General features: G+C 30.4%; 1 protein-coding gene across 2 annotated transcripts in view; it reads left to right on the top strand.

The window, feature by feature from the left end:
• The window catches only part of LOC117167960 (homeotic protein distal-less), a 118,708-nt gene extending 102,055 nt beyond the window's left edge, over nt 1-16,653 (top strand). For both annotated transcript variants that reach the window (XM_033353230.1, XM_033353229.1), the window contains exons 3-5: nt 8,375-8,546; nt 11,814-12,126; nt 14,862-16,653. In XM_033353230.1, the coding sequence (XP_033209121.1) occupies nt 8,375-8,546; nt 11,814-12,126; nt 14,862-14,880 (504 nt within the window). In that variant the 3' untranslated portion in view covers nt 14,881-16,653. The remainder of the gene's footprint in view (nt 1-8,374; nt 8,547-11,813; nt 12,127-14,861) is intronic.
• Nucleotides 16,654-27,505: the final 10,852 nt, after the last annotated feature.

Raw genomic sequence — 27,505 nt, 5'->3', positions numbered from 1 at the left:
TTCAGAAAACGCTGTAGAGCAGTACTTTTCTGTAAAGATTTACCATTGGATGATCAATTCAAACTAACACAAATGCGACGGGACGGCAATTAATTTATTATCGATTAAGCCAAGTGACAAGGTACTTGATTGTAAGTGGCACGCTGCTAAATAATTCAGCCTGCGAAGAGTAAAGTAATAAAAGGCAGATAGGCAAGGTTCACTCTATCGTTAGTTGCTATACATGGTACGAAGCTCCCAGGTCCTCGATTCCCGTAAAAGTCCAGACCTGCTCGACTCTCTGCAAAAGGTGTTTACCGCTTCCACGAACGAGAGAGAAAGACCGACAAATGCGGGTCTCGCGATCATGTTTACATCTTAATCCGGAATACCTGCAATGTCTAGTTGCGTACTTTGCGCGTGATTAAAAATACCTTAGCTGCCTTTATGTATAGGACAGGACACAAACTTACGATGCCGCTTCACATGTCTGTCGCACTGCCAGCTGCAATTCAAACGCAATGGCTCGCTCGAGCGAAGCCTCGGCTCAATAATGACTGCAGATGCCCAGTAACTTTTCCATGAGAACGATCCTCCGCGTCTATAATAAATAGAACAGGCATTTGAAAACGGTAGTCTAAAGCAAACTAGTGATTTGCGGTTGGAACCGCTCAGCACTTCCGAGCTGTATAATTGCAGGAAGTTGGAATCCCTCCAATTCAGCATTCAGTGCTCGTACTTGACATTCCCTATTGTCCTAAAGGTCACCCTAACTTTTTTTAGAGCACTTGCGATCCGTCTTCAGCTACAAATACGACATCGTTAGCACCAGTGCGCATGGAGCACAATTGCGTAAGGCGCACTATTGCGTGTAGTGCACCATTTCGTGTAGCGCACAATTCTGAAATCGTGTAGAATGTAGAAAAGAAACAAGGGGCTCAGTTTATGGTGAATGGTTCCTTGGATAATTTTTCGCATCGTTCTCCTCGCATCAAGTGAAATTGGTCGAGGATAGCGTCGACGTAAACGTGACCGTGGCTTAGTGGGACGGTGACCACGGTATAGGAACGACCCAGGGGACGAGGATCTACACCTCGATGAGCACAGCACGACATTCTCCGTGCCCCTTGCCGCCCCATATCCCTTCGGACTCATCCTCTGCTTCGTCCGTTACCAAGAAGAAGGCTCCATTCCTCTCTCGCTCAAGGCCCTCTCGTTCTCTCTCAACGTCTTCGAGCGCGTCCACCACGAACCGCTCACCGTGACGAAGATATCCACCTACGACGGGGACTCACTACTCTGAGCTATGCGTGGAAACTCATCCGCCGACATGGGAATCGGCCAGGCACACGGGTCCTCGATGTCATTAATTACAAGCCAGGAAAGAACGTACTTCCCCTCCTAAACTGTACTTTAAACAATGTATGTAAGGATCTCAAGGTTTAATGGCCCACTTAAAGTTTGAAGATTTTTGCGGCCGCCGCTTTTAGGTGAACTCAAAAAATTCCTTTGAAACGTTGTAGTTTAGTTTCTTGATACAGGGTTAGCTTGAAGAAACCTTTGCAGTAAACTAGACTTTGAATTTGCATTTATTATTTATTTTAAAATTGTATTTATTTCACAATCAAAAGTATTACAAAAATTTAGAACTTGTGTTGCCATGATACCATCAAACAGCTCATGTACTCTACATCCATGAGTCGAGGACAACTAACCATTATGCGGAACCGAACCAGACTTTTCAAAAAAGTTGTTTTGAGTTGGCTTAAGGTTCATATATTTAATTGAGGAAAATATTTTGAATGGCTGATAAAAGACAAAGTAATTAGAACTTGAGGATTGGTAACCACTGGTTAGTATTTTCAATCGTACGTACATAAAAAACAAAGAGTTGCGAAAGAAAGAAGCCGGACAAATAATGCACGGTTATGTGATGATGTAACGGTTATGAATATGTACAAAATAACAAATGCTGGCATTGATACAAAAGAACAGAGTCGGGATGTAGCGTTGTTCCGCTCGTCACGGTGTTACCTTTGTGCTTATACTACGTGCAGAAACTACTAAACATAGTGTTTGGATTTCAGTGAGCTTTTGACGTTTTGTTGACACGCCCGTTGAACCATGAGAGAATCTTTTTATTCTTATTAAGTAATAGACTTGCTCATTACAATAATCTTTGGATGCGATGAAGAAAGTGAATCTTTTATAAAAAACTCTTCTAGAAAAAGAAGCTTGTAGTACAAATTTATGATCTCTCACTACAATCATCTTTTTCTATAGAGTGTAAAGAGCACTTCAAGCAACCACATACACCTCCAGTCTTATCTCGTGATATTTACTCATGCCCAAGAATGGATCATAAATGTCAATTCGGAAGCATTTTTTTCCAAGTTTGTATCTCGAGAAGAGAAGGCTTCCGATGAACGCGAGATTCTCATTAATCGTAAGCTTTTTGCAACTTTGACATGGAAGCGCGCTTCGTTGGACTCTCCCTATCTTTATCACCCTCTTTCTCCGTCTATCTCCACCTCGCTCTCTCCCTTCTTTTGAACGAACCGACAGTCCGAGCTGCTGTTAGGAAAACAAAAAAAAGTAGCAATAAATAACGAAGCGAGAGCGGCGGCTATACAAGGGCGGCAGGCAGCATTGCTGGAGAATTTCGTTGTTGTTAAGGTGGCACTGCGCATCACCGATGCTAGGCAGGAAGTAGAAACCGTCCAAGCAACGAGGGGAGAGGCAAGAGGGTGCACTCGAAGGTGATAGTAACAAGAGAAGAGGGAAGCACGAGGCCAGTAGTATAACATATTGTGGGAGTGAGAGTTAGTTGAAGCGACGTATTTTATTTCTTGTTTTCACTAATTGTAATTATGAACATTGTCATTCTTACCATGGTTGCAAATTTAGCGTCTGTCCTATCTAGACAAAACAGTTGATTCCTATCTTACGAATACCAAGAAACGTCTCAGAAAAGAACAAATGACATCAAAAACGTTAAACAAAAAAAAGGGGGTGCACCTGAACAATCGTCCTGAAATCGTTGATCATTTTGGACGGCACTTTGCTGGCAGACCCCACGCGAAGGAACGTCGAGGAAGGCGCCGGCTAATTCGATTTGCTCGGTTGGCGCGGCCCTTTTAACCCATAAGCTGGTTCGCCTGCTTCGCTAGCTCTAAAAACGTCAACACACCCAGCGGGAGGGCGTTCTCTCGCTGATTGCTGCTCGCGAACAGAACCCCTGCGAACATCGCGTTCTACCGATGACGGATTAGTTTGTTACGGCTTTTGGCACGGGGTCCCGCCCGCAGGTGTAGGCAGCCTCCGATACGCGTGATTATTTATTGTGTCAACAGATTGGATCATTCAGTGGTCTGCGGGGGTGCCAGTCTGGCAGGGGTTGTTTCACAAATAACTTGATCCAACCTTTGATACCGATCAAGTCATCCAATTACACTTCAGTTTGTTACAACTTGATACAGGAAACCTTCGCAATATTGCGATTTTTGTTTACATCGAGATATGTATCAATTTTTTTTCGAATGCCTCTAATGCCATACAATTTTGTTGAGTAACCGACAGTGTTTATTTTTTATTTAAGTATTTCCTTCTCAACTATTAGACTTAATAATCTTCTATTCGCAACACCTTAAAGCTCCAATTAAGCAATGCTCTGTTTAGATTATGCAGAAAGCATTTAGTTGTTAAAGCCAAACTAATATGCTAATAATGAATATAATGCATTGTCGCTTACTTACAATGCACGATAGATAACAAAACACAACCACAAAGGTCTTAACTAGACTAGAGGTTCGTTCTTGAAAATCAAACTAGTGCAACAATTACAACCAATATCGCTTTTGAAACTTATAGTTTCCACATGTTAGAATTTATGACGCGACTTAATCTCATATCACTTTTTCGCTTTGGAAGCGAACTTACGTCTGATTGCAGGTAATCGTTTACAACCGATCTTAATTGACAGAAAAGCAATGAATCGCAAACAGACGGTTGCTGACAATCTACAATCTGATCGTATCACCATTGATAGTGCAAGTGCTATTTTCAGTGGGCGAACGGTTAAAGCCTGTTTCAGCATTTCGTAAACTATTAGTTTTTCAAGAAAAATCGGCTAAATGCAGATTATTCTTGGTGAACAGTGTTCTCATGAATATTAAAAGGATTTTCGATTCCAGTAACCGAATATTTTATTTTTGTCTAATGCTAAACCACCCCCAGAGGCTATCGTCGCTCATTGAGTATGCATCAGCGGCGATCGACAGCGAGCTCTTATATCAAGTTTGCCCGAAGCATCTGCATCAGAAGCCAATATTGCAGCGATCTTGTCAGACACAGTATATCAGCCTTTTTTCGAAAAATGAGTCTCGGAAAGTTTTTGTCGCGTAATTTGCAATTTACACTTGGAAAAAGAAAGAGGCGCATTCTGTTGTAGGAAAGTGTAAGGCATCTTGTAGGTACAAGCGGCCGATTCGAGCCAAGAGCGACAGCTTGCCGTCGCATCGCAGGCAGCCAAGCTGGTGAACGGACGACCTGCATACTGCTTCTTTATATTTATGTATTCTATCTTGAGACGGCACACTAACTTTTCATGGACATTAGCATACATTTTGGACGTGTTTTTTGCTCATTCATTCTCTCGCTTCTTTTTTTTCCCGGCCTCGCTAAAATAGACAATGGCACTCGTCTCTCACTCGACAGGTGCTGAAACTTTCGAATTAAGAATTAATTAAAGAAGAATAAACGTCGTTGGCAAAAGCACACTCATCTTGACAAATTAATCGCTCTTTTGCTTCTAAATACTTGATGTAAAATATGGCACAAACACATCATCAAGATTTTCAGTAGCACAGAAGAAACTGGGGTTTCTATTAGAACCAATTTTTGGTTCCTAAGGAGGTGCAAGAAAGAAGAAAGTTTCTTACTAAAAAGGAACGTAAAATAATGAATGGTTTTTGAATTTTAGGAATAGCAAGATATTTTAAAGAATGTTGTTTAAATTAAAGAATGTTTGAAGGTAATTTAAAACTCCGAGACTTTTCAATCGGTTTCAATAATTTGAAGCTATTTTAAAGGATTTCATTCTATTTCTAAAGATCCTAAGGAATTTCAAAACGATTTCACTGATTTCGAAAGTTATTAAAATATTTCAAAGAATGTGAAATATTTAAGGGCATTTTAAGAGTTCAATATTTATCAATCAATTTAAAATTAAAAGCATCTTGAAGGATTTCTGAGATTCAAAGGTGTTTTTACAGATTCCGAGGAATCTTGAAGGAATAGAAAGCTTTTGAGAAATATCAGAAGATTGCAACGAAATAAAGGAATTTACAGGATTTTAAAGATTTAAGGGGATTTTAAAAGATTTTGAGAAATCGTAAGGAGATTTCAAAGTATTTGAAATATTCTAGCGTATTTTAAAATTCAAAGATTTTTCAATCGATACAAGAAGTTAACTGGATTTGAAAGGAATTCAAAAATTGTATGATATTCTTAAAGATTCCGAGGAACCCTACAGATAAATCAAAGATTTTGAGGTTTATTAAAAGATTTTAAAGAATTTAAAATGTTTAGGGATATTTTAACATTCCAGTGATTTTGTAATAGATTTCAATAAATTGAAAGGAATTTTAAAGGATTTCAAAGAATCCGAGAAATCTTCAAGAGATTTCAAAGATTTCGAGGGATATTAAAAGAATTTGAAATATTTTTGGGTATTTTAAAACTCAAATATTTTTCATTTTTTTTTCAATAAATTAAAGGGATTTTAAAGGATTTGAAAGATTTTATTATACGTTTTTATGATTCCGAGGAATTTTAAAAAGATATAAAAGATTTCAAAAGATATCCAAAACTTTCAAAGAATTTGAAATATTTGAGGGAATTTCAAAACTCCAAGATTTTTCAATCAATTTCAATTAAATAAAGTCATTTCCAGGATTTCATAAGACTTTATAGTATTTTAAAAGATTTCGAGGAACCTTCAAGAGATTTGAAAGATTTGAAAGCATTTGAAATATTTGATGGTATTATAAAATGCCAAGATTTTTAAATTTATTTAAATGAAATAAAGGGATTTACAGGATTTCAAAGATTTAATGGTTTTTTTAAGGATTCCGAGGAATCTTTATGATATTTCAAGGATTTCAAGGAATGTCAAAAGGTTTAAAAAAATTTGAAATATTCAAGGATATTTTAAAAGTTTAAGGTTTTTTATTTGATTTCAAATTAACAGCATTTTAAAGGGTTTCAAAGATTTGATGTATTTTTAAAGATTCCGAGAAATCTTAAAGAGAATAGAAAGACTTTCAAGAATATTAAAAGATTTAAAAGAATTTGAAATATTTAAGAGTATTTTAAAACGCAAAGATTGTTCAATCTATTTAATTAAATTGAAGGGATTTTAAAGCATTTTAGAGCATTTTAAAGATTTTTTGATATTTTTAAAGATTTCGAGGAACTGAAAGAAGTTTTAAAGATTTTAAGGGATCTCAAAACAAGTTTTGAAAGAATTTGAAATATTTGAGTGTGTCTTAAAAGTCAAATATTTTTCAATTGATTTCAATAAATTGAGGATTTTATAAAACATTTCAAAATGTCGTGGTATTTTTTTAAATGTCAAAAAATTTTGAAGAGATTTAAAAGTATTGTAAGAATACCAAAAGCTTCAAAAGGATTTGAAATATTTCAAGGTATTTAAAGACTCCCAGATTTTTCAATTCACAGCTTTCAAGGAATATTGAAAGATTTAAAAGAATTTGACAAATTTAAGGGTATTTCAAAACTTCAAGATTTTTCAATCGATTTCAATTTAGAGCAATTTTGAATGATTTCAAAGATTTTGTGGCATTTAAAAATATTTCGTGAAATTTTAAAGAAGTTTTAGAAATTTCGAATTATATCAAAAGATTCCAAAGAATTTTAAATATTTGAGTGTGTCGTAAAAGTTCAATACTTTTCGATCGATTTCAAATAATTCTAAAGGCATTTAACAGATTTTAAGGGATATCAAAAGATTTCGAAGGATTTGAAACATTTTAAAGGCATTTAAAAACTCCAAGATTTTCAAATCGATTTGAATAATTTGAAAATATATTAAATTATTTCAAAGATTTCGTAGGATATCAAGAGATTTCTAGAAATGTTAAATATATAAAGATATTTTAAAACTCGAAGATTTTCCATATTTTATTTTATAATTCGGATTAAATAATATTTCACTGGAAAAAAATTAATAACAAAACTAAGATCATACCCATTAGTATATATACTATATTATACAATTTAATTTGTTTGAAAAAAAGAATAAAAATTGTTTTTTAATATTCATTTCATGATTATTCATAGTCGGCACCCGCTGATGGTCATTTATTGGATATCAAAAAACTAAAAAGAAACCCTCCAAAAAGAGTTCCTTAAGAGCCAAATTTCTAAAGAATGCCAAGTTTTTATTTAACATTACTGAAAACCCATTTTTTTGTAAGCAGTTCGATCGCGTTTATAGAAAATTATATAATGTACTGATTAACAAAAAAAGTTAACTAGACATGCCCAGTAATATTTAACAATTTAGAAATTTTTCTTATATTGCAGGGCCCATCTTGCAGGGCTCGACTTGGCTAATTAAAGCAACCTTAAGAATTTTGATTGACGCATCACGATGAAAAAAAGTCACTGAAGCTTCAGAGTCTTGAAGCGATTACGCAACGATTGCTCTTTTCGAGTTAAAATAATGGTACATCAGGAATTTGGAATTGCTCGGCATTGATTGGTTTACAGTCAAGTTTGCTAATAATTACTCTTTTGATACTAATTACTCTTTTGAAATTAATTACTCTTTTGATACAAACAAAAAAACAGAGGCAGTTCAATCTTGGATATAATCGATCAGTATTCAAATCAAAGTATGCTTTGATTTACAAATAAAATAATTTATCTTCGGAAACACTATTCCTGGTAATCAGTATCTTCCGATCAAAGATAATTGACTGAAAATGAATTTTTTTTCCAACAAAGGCGCATACTTTTGTAGCGTATATGTACATTTTTTTTCTGACTACCTTCGTCGATAGTGTTACATAAGATTCCGGAGTACATTACGTGTAGGCTAAGCATTTTAGCATTACAGTGCGCTCAGCGGAAAAAGTAACATTACGATCCCGTTTTCTATTGATATGCGCAGGATCGCAAAACATGTGTGCAATGTCGTAGTTCTATCTGTGTATTCAATACACAATTCCACACATTACACTGGAAAAAAGTAACTATTGAAGCCATTTTCCGCGCATTCTTTTACATTGACACTTTAAGCATGATGAAGATGCGAATTGAGAAGTTGAAACCTTGCGAGTGATTGTGGAATTTTCTGTGTTTGTTGCAGGTGAAAATCTGGTTTCAAAACAGAAGGAGTAAATACAAAAAGATGATGAAAGCGGCGCAGCAGGGAGGCGGCGGCGGAGGCGGCCAACATGGAAATCTACTGGCCGGTGGCACTGCTCTACCCGGGGGACCTTCTCCTCAACCTGGACAACCAGGAGGCCTCATGCAAGGAGGTAAGTTTTGATTTCTTTTCTACATCATTCGTTTTCTTCCTAAATCAAACGAAACTACAAAGATAGACCTCAGGTCGACCCCCCAAATTCTAGAACGGGTCCCAGGGACCCGGACTTTTGTCATCAGAGTATTTTTTTCCAATAATTTTTCTCATTTTTTGCAAAATATTGATCAAAGGCTATTTATTTTCATATATATTTTTATAATATTCATTTTCAAGAGGAACTGAGATACAATTTGAAAAAAAATTGGAGATAAATTTATTTAAACCAGAAATATTTCAGTTTGAAGTTTACTCGGGTCTGATAGACCCGTTATAGATGTAACGGAATATTTCGAGGTTCTAGCACTTCAGGCTTAGGTTTAGGCACTATTTTTAATGAAAATTCTCAAAATGTTTTTTTATGAGGCGAATCAGCTGGATTTTTAGATGTCAATTTTAATAGTTAACGTACTAGAAGTTCCCGGTTTAATAGAGTGAAAAATTAGCTTTATCTTTGTAGCAAAATTTTCAGTTTTCTAACCTAATATTTAACGAGTATTAAAAATGAAACCCAATCTTTATCTTAATTATTATAAGTTCATAGAAATGAAATTCAGTTACTATTACTTGAAATTTGGATTTCACTTAAAAATTGAAATGAAATTCAAAATTGGACTACTTGGATCTTGTTCAAATTTTAAAAATTTTGCAAAAAAGTCATTTTCTTTCGGGCTCAATATTCCAATTTTTGTTTGCCTTTTATTCCTGATTCTATACTTTTTCTTAGTTGAAATTTTATTTTCTTCTGATATAACTTAATTCTTTTTTGGTAAAAAATGCACCATTCGGTTGAAATATAAAAAATTACATTTATCGTTGTAAAGTCGACTTTTTTTGATGAAATTAAGCTACTTGGTTGAAAGTTGAACTATTTTGTTGAAAGTTCTTTGTTTTTTATCAAATTTTTTCTGAAAATGAGAACTGAACTATTCCAGTTTTTGTTAAAAATGTATCTTTTCAGTTAAATATTCAACTATTTTTTAAAAAACTTACATTTTTTCGTTAAATTTATTTATCGGTTGAATATTAATTTTCGTAACCGAAAATTGAACTATATAATTTTTGGTTAAAAATTAATCTTTCTTATTGGAAAAGTTCGGAATTTGTATGAAAATTCGTCCTTTTTTGTAAAAAATTCACCCTTTAGTGTGAAGTTTACAGATTCAGAATTTTGATTATAAATTAATTTTCATTTTAGTTGAAAATGTATATAATTTTTTTTTATAAGTTTATTTCTTTGCTTGAAATTTTAACTATTTAGTTGAATATTCGTTTCTGTTTTAAAATCGAGATTGATTTTTGCAAATAAAAATTTAGCAATTCAATTTTTTTGGTAAAAAATTCATCTTATAAGTTAAAAATTTTAGCATTTTGTTGAAAATTAGTTTTGTTAAACAGTTATTTTTTTTAGTACTAAACTCATATTTTTGCTTATAGTTTCGTTTTTATGAAAAATTTAATTATTTCATTTTTTCTTGAAAATTAATTTTTCTCAACTGAAAATTCAACGATACAGTTGGAAACTCTTATTTTTAAGTGAAAAATTAATCTTTTAGATTAAAAATTTAACTATTTGGTTTCTTTTGCCAGTTTGAAGATTCATAATCTTACTTGAAAATTCATTTTTATTTTTGAATTCATTTTATTAAAAATTTGTATTTTTCGTCGAAAAAAGAGAGCGAAAAGAATTATTATTTTTATTGAGAAGTCAATTGTAATTAAAAATTCATTTGAATAAATATTCGCTTATTTCGTGAAAAAGAGGAGGAAAAAGGAGTATTTATTTATATGGTTACAAATTCAACTATTTTGTTGAAAATTCGTATTTTGGTAGGAAATTAATCTTCTTCGTTGAAAAATCATGTTTTTAGTTAAATTTTTTCACTGTTTGTAAATTAATTTTCCTAATCGAGAATTGAACTATTTCATTTTTTGTTTAAAATTAATCTTCTTTTTTCAGTTGAAAAATGCAGTATTTGATTGAAAATTTGTCGTTTTTGGTTGAAAATTCACCTTTTAGTTTGAAATTTCAACTCAGGTTGAAACTTCATTTTTAATTGGAGATTCAGGATTTTACTTAATAATTAATTCTCCGCTTTAAAAATTTAAATATTAAATAAAAACATTGTCTTTTTGGTTAAGAATATGTATTCTTTGTGGAAAATAATTTTTGTATTGATGATTTAACTATTTCATTTTTAAGGAGTATCTTTTTTAGTTGATTGAGTTGATAATTAGATTTGTAAATTGAAAATTGATTTTTGCAATTAAAAATATAACTATTCCATTTTTGGTAGAAAATTGATTTTTCTTTGGTCAAAATTCAATTATTTGGTTGAAAATCGCCGTGTTTTGGTAAAAAATTCATCTTATACGTTCAAAATTAAAATATTTCATTTATATAAATCATTTTTTTTGGGTTGAAGATTAATATTTTCAATTAAAAATTTATTTAGTTAAATATTCGCCTTCTTGAAAGAAAAGAAGGGGACAACAGAATATTCATTTCTTTGATTGACAATTCATGTATTTTGTTGAAAATTAGAATTCTTTTTTAGTAAACTTATATTTTCAGTAAAAAAGTACTAAAGCACTTTGAAATTTATATTTCTTTTTGAATTTATTTAATTAAAAATGTTTTTTTTTGTGGGAAATTCAACTATTGTGTTAAAAATTCCTGTTTCTGTAGAAGCTCAATCTTCTTGTTGGAAAATTAAGGTTTTTAGTTAAAATATCAACTGTTATTGAAAATTGAAGTATTTTACTACAAATTTATTTTTCATTTGATTGAGAATTAATTTTTTTAACAATACCATTTTTGATGAAAAAATGATCTTTTTAGTTGAAAATTCAACCATTTTTTTGGAAATCGATCCTTTTCAGTTCGTAACCCAATAATTTCTGAGTCTGACTTTAAAACCTGAATACGGTCCCTGAAACAATAATTTTTCTACAATTTCATCTGAGAATTTAACTTTATTCACTCTACATGAAGAGACACAATAGAGAAACGTTTTATTTCAATTGTGCTGATAAAAATGCACAAGTGTTGAAGCACTTGGTCTCTAATGTAAAAGCTTATACGCACCCACACTGGCATCTACTTTGATATACATATACATATACATAGCCATATAGATGTGGAATTATATTGTACGATTTTGACTAACTAAACTAAACTGAATCCCATCTCTGACAGTCCGTTACGTGGTTCGTGTTTCAGGAGGCGGTAGTTCTGTATCAGGAAGCCCGACAACGGGGTACCTCGGTGGCATGGGTGGCGGGGGCGGGGGTCACACCCCCGGAAGTTCGAGTCCCGGAAGCGAGATGTCGCCTCAGCACAACGAGAGTCCTCCTGCGCCCTCCTGGCCGGGAGAGATGAAGCACCATCCACACCCCCATGCACCGCCTCACACCCACCACCATCCCCATACGCCCGGGCACCATCCGCCGCCCCCACCGCCACCTCCTCATCACGCGGGCTACATGCCTCAGTATTCTTGGTACCAGGCGGATCCTAATCCAGGATTACTCACGTAAGTACCTACTAATAACAATATTAATAATAATAATAACAATAATTAGTAATTTAAAAATTTAATTTAATGAAGTAATTAATAATCGATAATTTAATTATGAAAAGTAATAATAATAAAGAAATATAATATAATAATTATTATTAATTTTTTTAAATCAAAAATCAACAATAATAAAATCAACGTTTATTAGGAAAATTCAGGGTTTGCTCAAAATCCAACCTCATAGAATTAAATAACAGATTAACTAAAAGAATTAGAGGTCTCTGACTCACAGCTGAAATGAAAAATAGTTTAAATGATATCACAAATTTAAAAAAAAATAGTTTCAAAGTATTCTCATTAAATTTGGCATGTATTAAAATTATGTGCAGTCTCAAATTGAAAGTGCATAGGCAGAGATCAAAAAGTTTTGAGCTGCTTTTCAAGATATCAAAAGTTTGAAGCAAAATTCCCAGTTTTTTTTTTAAATTGGCTTTTGGCGAAAAATTTAAGAATTTCAACAATTTTGTAGAAACTTGATCTATTTAGTGGAAAATTTCGGCATTAGTTGAAAATTCATCTTTTTCGTAGAAAATCAATTGTTTTAGTTCAAAATGCAAACTTTTTTTTAGAAAAATCGTCATTTCCGTTTGAAAATTTAACAATTAATTTGACAATATTCCTATTTATTCAAACAAATTTATTTAAAATTCGTTCCATTAGGTAGAAAATCATTTTTTTTTTATTATTTTCAACTATTTGGTTAAAAATTAGACAGGTTTCTCGAACATTTATATTTTTAGCTCAAAAGTTCAACAATGGTGAAGAATATTTATGCATTAGTTGAAAATTCATCCTTTTTGTAGAAAATTAATTGTTTTAGTTGAAAAATCAATTGTTTAATTAAAAATGTTTATTGAAAATTCTTCCCTTTTGGTGGAAAATTAATTTTTTTTTAATTTAAAAATGCAATAGCTGGTTGAAAATTTAAATATTGCGTCACAAATTTATACTTTCGGCTCGAAACTTTGAGAATTTAGAAGAAAATTCAACTGTGATGTTAAAAATGTATGAATTTGCTGAATATTCTTATTTTTTTGATAGAAAATAAATTTTTTGGTAAATTGCAACTGTTTTGTGAAAAATTAGTTTTTGTTTAATTAAAAATTAATTTTCTTCAATTAAAATTTAGCTATTTTATTTCTGGACGTCAAATTCACTGTTCAAACTGTTAAGTTAAAACTTTGTGCAATTTTGTTGATGTGCTCATGTACTATTTTAAAACTTGAACTATTTTTTTGTTAAAAATTTAATTTTTTCCACTTTGCAAGTTGAAAATTCAACTATTTGGTAAAAAAAGGTATTCATTCTGTTGAAAATTCATTTATGATAGAAAATTAATTTTTCTTGTTGGAAAATCAACTATTTATTTTAAAAAATTTATACTTTGTTGAGAATTTATCTTTTTAGTTTGAAAATTAATCTTCTGTGTTAAAAATTACTTTTTAGGTTAAAAATGTAACTATTTGGTTAAAAATTCCACTGTGTTCGAGAAAGCTCATATTTTTTCTTGAAAATTGATCAGTTTTGCTCGAGGAAAATTTTTTTGTTGTGTCAACCAAGAAAGATGAATTTTCAAAAAGTAGATAACTTTTCAACACATTAATTGATTTTTCTACTAGAGAATATTAATTTTCTGTCATTGTATATATGAATTTTCTGTGTTTTTCAAAATTTGTCTTTTTGGATTGAAAATTAAACTATTTTGCTAAAAAACTCATATCTTTGGTTAAAAATGTGTTTTTTTTTTTGGTTAAAGATTTAATTTTTAATGAATTTGTTTTCTTGAAAAGTTGATCTATTTTGTTAAACATTAATTTCGTCAAAATTTCTTTTTTTCTGTAGGTGTATTTTGTATCTTTGGTTGAAAATGGGACTATTTTGTTTAAAAAAATTTTGTTCTTTAGAAAATTAATTTTTCGACAGAAAATTATTCTTTGCTAGCAGAAAATTTAATTTTTTTATTGGAAATTTATGCATTTAAAAAAATTTTTCTTCTTCGGTTGACATTAATTTCTTAAATGAAAATTTATTCTTTCTCTTTTTTAAACACCTTTTTAAAGTAATAATTAATCTATTTGCTTGTAAATTCCTCATTTTAGTTGAAAATCAGTTTATGGTTGAAAATTAAATTTTTAAACTTAAAATATAACTATTTCAGTTGGAGATTTGTCATTCTAGTCGAAAATTCTTTTTTTTTTTTGTTGAAAATTCATTTTATTGGTGAAAATGTAATTATTCCATCCATAACTTCTCGAAATTCAATTTTACACATTTTTATGAATCTCCGGAAATTTATGCTAACTTGCCATTAATTGCCTTAATTTAAATTTTAAAATTTTTTTATAATTTTACGCAAACTTATCAAATTTTTGGTAATTTTTGGTAATTTACGGTAACTTGATCAATTATGTATGGTAACTTTCCATAAATTACTGCAAAATTCTGTTCTCTGCAATCGAAATTTCTGTACTGTTTTTACGGTAAATGGGCTGATTATCGTAAAATGCTAGCTCAAAGATGTATAATTTTCATTATTCACATCTGACGTCACTTTTCACTCCCTAGGGCGTAAAAAGTACTTTTCATTCCCTAGAGAGTAAAAAGAAGAATTTTAACCCCGCTTTATAGGCACCGAAAAGGACGAAAATCATGCATGTGTTATAAAAACAATTTGTTTTTTTTGCTTACAGAGTGTGGCCCGCAGTTTAACGAAAACGGCTAACTTACTGAACGTTCAGGAATTGAACTGAATTGTTCAAAAAGACGCTTTTCGTATTCCAAAGGACACACAGTGCCCAAAGTGTACACATAGCCTCGAGAGATCGAGTAAAATGTTAATATTGTCTTATTGTCTGCGAACATCGTAACGTCGCCTTAACTGGCCAACCGTCAGAGTGAAGTGTGATCTTGTGATTTGAAAGATAGGTGAAAAATAATTGAAATCTCGACTTTAGTTCGGTTAGAAGAACGTCACCCAAAATGAGTGCGCGCATATTTCAACCGACGTTACTGGAAGCTTTTTTCGATGGAAATGCTTTCGAAGGACCGAAGAGTCATGGACGATTATTCTAAATCGAGTGACCAGTGCCTAGAGGCATCCGTCGAGTGATAATGTACAAAAATTGAGATAAAGATCTCAAATGAATGCGTCCTCTTCTGATCGTGAATGCAAATTGTTGCAAAATCGACAAATACCAGGCAAGTTTTAACCGAATGTTTTTGAAAACCTGTTCGAAATGATGTATCGAATCACGTATTTAATCTTCTACAAAATTAAAATTTCTAGTCTCGATAACTTGGTCGAAAATTTTGATTGACTTGCGATATTTATAGCGGGTAATCTTTGAAATCTTGTATTTAATTTCAGCTAAGAATTTTTTTTATGTCTTGACGGGTTCTCGAGTTATAAATAAAAATGTCCAAGCGCGTCTGCGTCGGGTTTTAGTCGGACGCTTAGGTACTTTCAGTTATAACTCAAGAACCCCTAAAGATTTTTTCAGTTTTCTAATTTTAGATTGAAGATAAAATCTTGATTGTTATCTCCTGTAAATTTCAAAAGTCTAGCTTCATTTCGAAAGGAGTTATCGTCTTTTAAAGTCTTCAGCGATTTTCCGATTTTTTAAAACTAGTTTCTCGAAGTAATGAAAAATTTATGAGGTGAATTGATGTAATTGATTTGCGTCTACAGTTCAGACGAGTTTTATTCAAAGTTTGATCGACCAAATTGGTCACTCTTAATTCGATCCAATGATAGTTGAATCATTTCACAAACTAAATAACATAGTGGCTGGATCTCACGAAAAGGGAGTGAAGAAAGACAAAAAGATACGTTACACAAATGCGGGAGAATTTTTCTTCCTCACGGCGGTTAGTAATGAAATCCTAATGACATTTTCGTGAGTCAAACGAGGCAATCTCGGTGGCGATGTAATGACGACTATCATCTCCTTTTGAATTATGTAATAGAAACAGACTACTACGAAAAGGGAGAGATTGAAAGATGTACACTTCCGTCGGAAAATCACTGATGGCTTTCAAAGATGATAACTACTTGGGAAATGAAGCTAGACTTGTGAAATTTGCAGGGAACTATCTCCGGAATCTCATCCTTGATTTAAGTCGAAAAGATTTAAAAAATATTCAGGGGTTCTCAAGTTATGACCAAAAGTGTCGAAGCGTGATCGTCGACTGAAACTCGCCACATAGACGCTCGCACATTTTTATCAATATCTCGAGAACCCGTGAAGACTTTTTAAGTTTTCTTGGCTAAAATCAAAGGTAAGGTTTCGAAGCTTTAATTCTCTAAATTTTAAGACTCTTGCTTTATTTTCGACCGCTTTATGACCTTTCAAAGTCCGAAGGTTGTCTGAAGATTAGAAAAAGAGAGAGAAAAGTGAAGATAGATGTTGAAAGCGGAAGTGCTGAATGTCGTGCGCGTTCATTAGGGTCACAAACAAGCAATCTTTCTTGAGAAAAAAAAAATTTTTTTGGAACTCGCTGAGGGCCGTTTCACACACATCCATATCGTTCCATCTATAATTTGAAGGTGATTTTATTTTGTTTGTCATTCTCATTAAAAATAATTGCAATTTGTTAAATTATTAGTAGAATTTTTTAGTGTTTTCTAGTAATGCGGCTAGCAAACGGTATATATGGTTTCGAACGATTTTCCCATACGTTGAAACTATTTCAGCCTTCTTCTGTTACGCAATGTCGACTTCAAAGAGACTCAATTCGAAGTAAAGCCACACAAAAAAAGCGATTGCGGCCGACTTACGGGAAACACGAAGGACCGGTGAGCTGCTCCCGCTGACCCAAATCCGGGACACGACATTCTGACAGATCCTTTCTTTTCATTCTCACTCTTTCTCTACTTATGTTTTTTTCTGTGAAAAATAAAAAATTAAGATATCGATCAAAGTTCTATTCCTATCAACATTCCAGCACTACCGTTGGAAATTAATAATTTTCGGTAGAAAAGAAATTATGACTTTAAACCTCGATAACACGGTCGGATATAAATTTAGAGATTTTGCATCCAAACATTTATAAAAACGGTAAAAAACTGCGTGGAATGACTAGTATTAGAGATTTTTTCACTATTAGAAGAGGAGTTATGACGTAAAAAGTCTTTAAAAAAATGGAATAATTTCGCGGATTTTGTACCATAACTTCAACTCGTGATATTTCTGTGGAAAATTGAGGAAAAAATGTGAAATTTACTGAAAGCTAGGTTTTTAAAAATCTTTGCGGGGACTTGAAATATGACTAAAAATGTTGAAGTATTTCGGCATCGAGTTAGGCAAGCCGACAGCGCAGTGGCTTGTCTAGCTCGATCAAAAGCAGAAATTCTTCGTCATTTTTACTCTTTTTGATTTAAAATTTAAGTTTTCATTCAAAATTTAACTTTTTTTTTAAAGTAATATTTTTGTCTTGAGATTTTAACAATTTGGCAGAAAATTTAACCATTTGATTGAAAATCCAACTATTTTGTTTAATGTTAAACTACTTTCATCGAAATTAATTTTTTTTTGTCAAAAATTTAACTTCTTTGTCGAATAGTTGTATTTGTGGCTTTTATCGAAAATTCGAATTTTTGTGTTTAAAATTCAACTGTTGTGTATAAAAATCACCTTTTAAATAAAATATCAATCTTGTTGGTTGAAAGTTGACCCGACTTCTCAAAAATTAATTTTCTTGAGTGAAAATTTATAATTTTGTTTTTAAATTTATATTTAAAATTTTTGAATTATTAAACAAAGTTATATTATTTGTGTGAAAAAGTCTACTTTTTCGATTGAAAGTTTGTTCCTTTTGGTAAAAATTTGATTTTTTTTGGCTAAAAATATAAATATTCAAATAGCTTGTCAAAAATTCATTTAGTTTTTTAATACTAATTTTTGCTGAAAATCTGTCTTTTAGGTTAAAAATTCTACTTTTTTGTAGAAAAGTCGTCTTTTTGTCTTGAAATTTAAAAAATTTGTTAGAAAATTTAATCATTTGTTTGAAAATCCAACTACATTGTTGTCAGTTGAACTACTTTCATGGAAATTAATTTTTGTGTCAAAAATTTAACTTCTTTGTAGAAAAGTTGTATCTTTGGCTTTTATCGCAAATTCAAATTTTCGTGTTTAAAATTCAACTGTTTCATTGAAAAATAATCTTTCAAATAAAAAATAAATCTTGTTGGTTGAAAGTTGACCAGATTTTTCATAAATTAATTTTCTTTTTTGCAAATTTCTATATTTTTTGTCGATATTATTAAAAAATGCAAATTATTAAAAGAAATGATGTTATTTTTGTTGTGAAGTCTAGTTTTTGGATTAAAAGTTCATCTTTTTTGTTGAAAATTTGGTTTTCTTTGGCTGAAAATACTCTCATTCAAATAGCTTGTTAAAAATTCAATTATTTTTTGAAAACTAATTTTTTATTGAAAACTAATTTTTGCTTGAAAATTTATCTTTTAAGTTAAAAATTCAACTGTATGTCAGAAAAGTCGTCTCTTTGTCATAACATTTTAACAGTTTGGTTAGAAGTTGAAGTTCTTGATTAGAAGTTAATTTTCCTGGTTTAAAAATCAACTTCCTTCTGGATAACGCGCCGCTTTGGATAAAAATGCAATCTTTTTTGGTTAAAACTGCAAAAATTTAGTTAAAAATAATTCTCTTTCGGTTGAAATTTGTATTGTTTTGCAGAAATTTGTTGTTTTTTTGCCTGAAATTTAACTGCTTGGTAAATATAATTTTTACCTCAACTTCTACTTGTGATATTTCTCAGAAGATTTTAGGAAAAAATGTGAAATTTACAAAAAGCAATATCTAAAATCATATCTTTAATTTAAGCGAATAAAAATTATAAAATATTTATCCGTTCCTAAGATATGACTAAAAATGTCCAAGCCCATCTGCGTTGAATTTCAGTCCAACCGACTGAAACTCGACGCAGACATGGTTGGACATTTTTAATGATATCTTAAGAAATCCTCAAGATTTTTGCGTTTTTCTTTGCTTAAATTAAAAATAAGATCATAAATATTCCTTCCTTTAAATTTCACAAGTCTAATTTTATTTACGACCGAGTTATCATCTATCAAAATCATTATAGATATAAAATTGTTTATTATGGAATATTTTAACGAAAACTCGAATATTTTTGTCAACTCATACACCGTCTCGTCGAGAAATAAAAAAAACTATTTATATAAATTAAAAAAACTGCCAAGGTGACAAAACTGAATTCAGGTGAATTCCTTTTCTGAATAATAATTGTAATTGAAACGAAACGTGATTACGAAATTTTTGAAAATACAAGATTGTGTACAAAATGTGACCTACGAAGGTAAGATTGTAATTTTTTCGGTGCAATAATATGGAAAAGGGCAAATGAATAATTCGAAATAAAAATTCCCCAGTTCCTAAAGGAACGATTAGAAACGGGTTTCAATTTGCGCGTACTCTTTTTGATTAGAAAAAAATGTACACAGAGAGAAAATGATGAAAAATGCTGCGAGTCCGTAGAATTCAAAAGCATTATACTCAGAAAAAAGTTCCTTTGATTTAAAGAAATAGTTTGTTTGTTAAAATAAATTTTTTTCTTAAATTTAAAATAATTTGATAGATTTTGCATTTATTTGTGGTTAAATAGAAAAAATTATTTTAAAGAAACGCTTTCTTTAATCCAAGACTGTTTTCTGAGTGTACTATATTTCCGGTGGGAGAGTCGAAATTCAATTGTGTGCAAACGGGTCGCATGGCGAATCGATTTCAATTGTTTGTATATAAAGCGCGCCGGGACCCCTTAGGTTGTAAAATGTAAGATGTAAGTGGATCTGTGTAAAATACGATGTTGTGATACGAGTGTAAAAATGGAGAAAATTGTTTATTTAGGGCATCAAAACAGACCCTCCCCCAATTATCGATTTTACTGAATACCCTTGTATGAAGATAGATATTATGGAAAACTAAAATACCTTAAATATGATTACTGTTGTATAAAGTATGAATAATAACTAATTAATTCAATTTAAAACGTGCTTCTGCTTTTTTGATACTGTCTCCCTTATTTCTTTCCTTATCCTATTTTTTTCCAGATAAGAGACTTCGGCGCTCCTAACATTTTAAATTTTAATTATTCATTATATCTACATGGAGAGAATTAGGGAAAACTGTCGCGCTAGTTGTGAGAGATTCGCTCCACTTCGGTTTGAAGTGGTGCCCGCTTCAGATTCGGGGCACTAGTTACCCCGAACTTACACGGATTAGCCGTTTCGAAATGTGGTTGCTATATTTTCCGAAGCTGCGCAGGCGCGGAACTGTGCCGCAAGCGCCGCGGGTGCAGAACGGCTCGATTATACTGTTGATCAAACGATTCGGTTTGTTCGGGGTAATGGTTCTCCCGAATCAGTGAAGCCGTTCTAGCAAATAGAAGTGGCGCTGTTCACTGTCTGATTAGTGCGACAATTGTACGTGTCGGCTGAGCAGCTCTACCAAACTTCTCTTCATGCAAATTACTTTTCCAAATCATGAAGATAATAAACTTTTTTTCTCATATATTTACAATCTTAAAAAAAAGAAGAAAAAACATACTAAACAATCACCGAAGGTTTGAATTCGTGGAGATTATGAAGTAAGTATTTATTTTATTATTATTTCAGGAGGGCCCCTGGGCCGGGAAAAACCAGAAAATGACCGTAAATTTATTTTTTGACCGGGAACTTGACAAATTTTTAGAAAAAAGTCCTTGCAACTTTCATACTAAAAATGAAAATAGCCGGCGACTTATGTCCTAATAGTTTTGAAGGATTTGAAAAGAATGCAGAAAAATTGAATAATTTTCAAAAAATGTCAGATTTTTTAAAGAATCCAAAAGGGTGTGAGGATTTGCAAAAGATTTTATAAGATTTTAAGGGAGTTTAAGTGATTTGAATGAATTTCAAGCGAGTTACTGAAAAGTTATTCAAAAAGATTTCAATGAATTTGCAGAGATTTTAAGGGATGTACATTTTTTTAAATATTTTAAGGAATTTAAAAAAATTGAAAGGACTTTTGTTCAATGTACTCAATTTCGAAAGATTCTTAATAATTTCCAAGAAGTTGAAGGGATTTCAAAAAAATTCTGAGGAGCTTAAGGATTTTCAAGAAATCTTACAGATTTTCTAAAAATTCAAATGCTTTTAAGGAATTATTATAGGGACTTCACGGGATTTTAAACTTTCCTTTTAAAGGATTTAAAAATAATTCAAAAGGGTTTAAGGATTTACAAGCGATTTAAAAAATTTTAAGAAAGTTTTAGTGATTTTATAGAATGTAAAGGGAGCTACTGGAAAGTTATTTCAAAAGATTTTAACAAATTTTAAAAGACTTGAATCGATTTTTAAAAAAATCGAAGATTTTAAGGATTTTCAAGCGATTTTAAGGAGCATAAGAAAATTTAAAGGATTTTAAAAGAGTTGAAGTACTTTCAGTGAATTTTAAAATATTTAAGATAATTTCGAAGAATTGGAAGGGAGTTCAAAATACTTCGGGGGATTTATAAATTATTTTTAAGAACTTAAGTGATTTTAAGGAATTATTCGGGACTTGTTGGTATCTTAAAGTTTTTTTTTTCAAAGATTGAAAAATAATCTAAAAATAGTTCAAAAATGTTTAAGGATTTACAACAGATTTGATAAAATTTTACAACAGTTTTAGTGATTTTAAAGAATGTAAAGCGAGCTATTCGAAAGTTATTTAAAAACATTTTTATAAATTTTAAGAGAATTCAAGGGATTTAAAAAAATTAAAAGATTTGAAGGATTTTCAAAAGATTTTAAAGAGTCTAAGGAGAAAGAGATAAAGGATTTTAAAAGATTTTAATTAATCTCAGTCAATTTCACAATATTTCAAATGATTTGAAAGAAGTTAAAAAAAATTCCAAGAATTAAAGTGATTTTAAGGAATTACTAAGGACTTGGCGAGATCTTAAAGTTTCTTTTTAAAGGATTTAAAAAATTATTCAAAAATGATTTTAAAAGTTTTAAGAATTTACAAGTTATTTTATAAGATTTTAAAACAGTTTTAATGAGTATGAAGAATGTCTAGCGAGTTTTTGTAATCTTACCTAAAAATATTTGGTCAAATTTGAAAAAAGTATAAGATTTTCAAGAAATTTAAAGCAATTTAAGAAAATGTAAAGGAGTTCAAGAGATTTGAATTAATTTTATTTTATTTCGAGAAACTTAGAAAGCTTTCAAATGATTGCAAAGAAGTTGAAGGAATTAAAAAAAAATGGGAAGAATTTAAAGATTATCAAGAAATCTTAAAGGATTTCTAAGACTTCAAGTGACTTTAAGGAATAACTAGGGACTTGGCAGGATTTTGAAGTTTATTTTGATAGGATTTTACAAAATTTCTATAAGTTTTAGTGGCTTTAAAGAATGCTAAGCGATTCATTGAAAATATATTTAAACAGATTTCAAGGTAATTGGAAAAATTCAGAGCTTTTAATGATTTTTAAGAAATTTAAAAGAATTTAAGAAAATTGTAAAGATTTTAAGGGATTATAATTCATTTTAGTCAATTTCAAGATACTTCGTAAGATTTTATATGATTGTAAAGAATTTCAACGGATTTCAAAAAGAAAAAAAATTGGAAAAAGTTTCAGGATTTTCAAGAGTCTCACAGGATTTGTAAGAAGGATCACAGTCTTTTATCATTTTCATTTTCTCCTTGTACTTTCAAAGTGCAAATCGAAGATTAAAATCCTTTAAAATCGAAGATTTTTATTAAAAAAAATTTTGGTTGATTAAGTGTGAATATAAATTAATTGATGATTTTTAATATCAAATTTTACTTTAAGATTTAAAAAAAAATTGACTATAAAAAACTATTCGGCATCAGTTCACAATTTTAGAATTTTTAGATTTTAATGTTAAAAATTAAACTGTTTCAATTGGAAAGCTTCAAGCAAATGTAAAAGTCCCATTAAAATTTTATAAGCTATTTTTAATTGTAATAATAATAATAATAATAACTTCAAAATAATATATTTATAATTAAAGACTTTTATAAAATTTCAGTCTAAAATATTCCATTTTTAAACCATACAATTTGAAATTTTTCAAATAAAAAAAAAGAATAATTACTTAATATTTAGAAATATCTAATTTTTTATTTAAAATCAGTAATTATAAATTAAATACTCAAAAATTAACAATGAAAACTAAACTTTGAACGTTACAATTTTATGGTTCTATTTAACAAAATTTAATTCATAAGTCAAATTGTTGAATTTTGATGTTTAAACAACATTTGAACACCTATTATTGAAAAAAAATCGAGTAATTTAAAAAAAAAAAGTATATTTTGGCAGATTTTGAACAAAAAATTGAGAAGCCTTTTAAGAATTTTAACAGGCTTTAAAATAATAATCATATTTTTTAAGATTGCTAGGAACATTGAAAATAATTTTTCATTTTAAAAATTATTTGAAATCCGAATAATTTTAAAAGATATTTAGAAGTTATGAAAAACTTTAATAATATCTTTAAATTTGGAAAAATGGAAAAAACAAATAGATGTTTCGAGATCTGGAAATAAAACTTCTAAGCATTTTAAGGATTTTTAAACTATTTAAAATTAAAATGATTTAACTTTATTTTTGAAAAGGAACAAAATTCCGAATTAATGCAGGAAATTTTTCTAAAGAATTCTAATTCTGAGTAGAAGCAGGGGATTTTTAAATTTTAATCTATTCTAAAGTAGAATTATAATTTAAAATTGCCTAATATTGTATAATTTTGAACATTAATATCTTCCATTTAATATGTTTAAATTATTCTGCATTGGAATATAAAATTGTTGAATTAAACAACTTTAAAACTGCACAGTGATTCCAAAATTAGATGCAAAAAACTAAATAAAAATTTGCATAATTTTTAATAATAATTTTTATAAGAATCTGTGACAATCTGAGGTTGGTCGTAGAAAAAAGTTATTTTTTCTCCAAATCATATTTGTAATTATTTTATTTGTGATATTATACTAATGAAAGAATCGACATTTATAATAATAATGAGATTATTATAAAAATATTTAAAGTAAATAAATTACGTCTCAGAACTCGAATCATTCTTAGATTCAAATTGTTCTATTAGTTCATCGAGCTTTTTATAAAGCTCAACTCATAGATATTGTTATTAAAAATAATGAAAAATTTAATTACTGTCTTACAGCTAATTTAGGCAGTTTCGTTTGAAAAATTGTTTATAACAATCACAAATTCTTTTTTATTTAATTTTGTTGGTTAGTCATCGCAATAAAATTCACTTTAATATTAATTGAAAAGAACAACAATTTTTCCTATAAGGAAGTGGCCGATTGGGAGACTTGTTTAGTTAAATTGTTATTAAAAATCTATATTATATATGTTTGATATATCGTGAAGTATGTAAATGGATTTAAAGAAAATTTTGATTCACTTTTTGTTAGAAAAATCAATTTAACCATGAGAAAAACTAATCTAAAGAGAATTGTTCACAAATTTGTTTATAAAAACCATAGTTATTAACTTATGCTAATTTGCTAAAAGAAATTATTTATAATAAGTTAAATATTATTAAAATTGATAATGTTCCATAAATGCAGGAGCAATATTTTCGGCTTATAATGAGTTTCTGTCTGTATTTTTGCCTAAAATACAACTTCAAAAAGCTGAAATGGTCCATTTTGTCACTTTGTTTGTTTATATATTGTTGCTCTGTGAAAAAATTAAAGAATAACATGCCACGGTCCTCTTCAAAATTTATTACTAATCACCTATAAAAAAGAAATTTAAAAGCCGTTAAGAAATACTACCTGTAGATGATTATGAACAGTAAATTCCTGTTCCATACCATTGTGGGTCGTAGTGACAGTGAAGAGAAATAATAGAAAGGATGATGAAGGGAGGAGAGGTACAGGATATAAAAGGAAGTGAGGGGAAATAATAGAAGCGTAAGTAGAGAAATAAAGCGAGGGAAAGTTAGGGTATAGAAAGTTGTGAAAGTGGTGGGAAGTAGGAAATGTAAAAGATGGGAGGAAATAATCGAAGAGGAAATGAACGGGTAGGAAGTAAGCGAAAAGGAAGTGAAAAGAATTGAGGGACGGGAAAGTGACGAAATATGAGTGGGGGGGAATACCAAGCCGAAAAGTAGAAGGAATGTAGTGGATAAGGAGGAAGAACAAGTAAGTAGAGTGAGGAAAGGGGAAGTAGAAAGAAGTGAGTGAAGCGAAGGGAAATGAAGTACGGGGAACTAAGGAAAATGAGGGGAAATAGTGGCAGGGGTAGAAGAGAAAGTGAGAGAAAATAAGCAGAGTAAAAGAGAAAAGAAATAAGGGACGGGAAATGAGGAGAAGTTAGCGAAAAAAAGTGTCGGAAATTCAGGGAAAAAGGAAGCAGAGGAAATAAGGGAAAATGAAAGGAAAGAAAGTGGGATAACCAAGGGGAAGTGAGGGCAAAGAAAGTATAGGAAGTGAGTGAAAATGAGCAGAGAGGAATGAGTGCAGGGAAAAAATGAAATGATAAATGAGAAGTGAAGGATCTAAGAGGAAATTATCAGAGAGGAAGAAAGGGAAATAAACAAAGAAAAAGTAGGGAAAACAGCGGTAAAATAATGGAAAACAATCAAGGGAAAGGACGTGAAGAGAAAGATGGGCTAGCAGGGAAAGTGAGGGGAAATCAGGGAAGAGTGAATTAAAGAAGTGAGTAAAGGTGAACAGAGAGGAAGTAAGTTAAAATGAGGGGCGGATAAATAGGAAAAGTAAGGAAAATTGTCTCAGAGGAAATTAGGAGAGAGGAAGTAGGGTAAGAAAGGAGTGTTATAGAAAGTAAGGGGAAATAATTGGTGGTTAAATGACGAAAAGGGAGTCGAGGAAATGAGGAGAGAGGAATTGAGGGGAAATGAGGAAAAGGAAAGTAGAAAAGGTGAGGAAAAATGAGTAAAGCGAAAATAGAGATAGGTGAGGCTAGTGAGGAAAGGGAAAGATAGGTTAAACGTCAGAAAATTAGGGAAATTCAAACAGGGTACGTGAGTGTTAACAAGTGGAGTGAAAGTAGGAAAAATAATTCAGAAATGAGGGTGCGAAGTAAATAATTACAACATTCATATGCTTATTCTAAATCTTCACACTTTGGTTAAAAAATTAATTATATTCTAGAAAAAAAATCCACTAAAAAGTAATCCCTTTTACACTTAAAATTTTTTTTATTTCCTTTCTTTCTTTTTTGCTTTAAAAATTCGAGTGTTTTGTCAAGAATTCGTATTTTTTGGTTAAAATCAACTTTTTTTAAAGTGACAATTAGTTTTTGAATCAAAATTCAAATTCTTTCTTCGTGGTTGAATTTTGAATTTTTTAATATAAAAATCCTAAGTATTTAATTGTAAATAAACTTTTTTTCTAGCACATTAATATTTCAGGTTTGAAAATTCAACCTTTATAGACAAATCCTCTTTTTGGTAAAAAATTTCATGTCTTTTAGTAGATATTTTTTCAACTCTATTGAGAATTTGTTATTATTTTTAATTATAATTTATCGCACAAATGTTCTATAGCTCTCTTGTTAGAAATTGAAGCATTTGGTTGAAAATTGCAAATTTGGTGAAATTTGTTCTCTTTGTTGACTCGAAAATCTATTTGATTTGGATATTTAACTTTCATCCAAAATTTGACTTTTTGTTTAAATACAACAGCTTTTTAATTTCAAATTGCAATATTTTTTGAAATGAAAAATCAAATATTAAATTTTTTGTTTAGAACTCAAATCTTTCTCTAAAAATCTGATCTTTTTTGTTTAAAAATACCAATGTTTGGTTAAAATTTAATCTATTTTGGTTGAAATTCAACTTTTTGGTGAAAATTCAGGTATTTGTATTTGAAAATTAAAAGTTTACTGCAATTTTTTTTCTTATTTACTAAAAAGTCTTTCTTGGTCGAAAATTTAACTCTTTTGTTAAGAATTCCATATTTTAATTTATATATTCGACTTGAAAACATTTGACTGTTTTGCAAAATCTTCATCCATTTTTTTAAAAATCCAAAATTTGATGACATTTTTTTTCTCGGCTGAAAAATCTTTCTTGTTTAAAAGTTTTACTCTTTTATTGAAAATTCATCTTTTTGATTTTCAAATTGATCACTTTCGATTGAAAATTAATTTACTTGTCTTGAAATTTGATTTTCTTTCTTGGAAATTATTTTTTTTTGCTTCAAAATTCAACAGTTACTGTTAGGTATAAACTTCTTGTTTTGGTTGAAAATTAAACCACTTTGTTGAAAATTGAACTTTCTCAAGAATTCATTTCTTTTTGTGTGAAAAA

The sequence above is a fragment of the Belonocnema kinseyi genome, chromosome 2 (assembly GCF_010883055.1).
Source record: "Belonocnema kinseyi isolate 2016_QV_RU_SX_M_011 chromosome 2, B_treatae_v1, whole genome shotgun sequence".
NCBI lineage: Eukaryota > Metazoa > Arthropoda > Insecta > Hymenoptera > Cynipidae > Belonocnema > Belonocnema kinseyi.
This window is presented reverse-complemented; position numbering and strand designations above follow the sequence as displayed.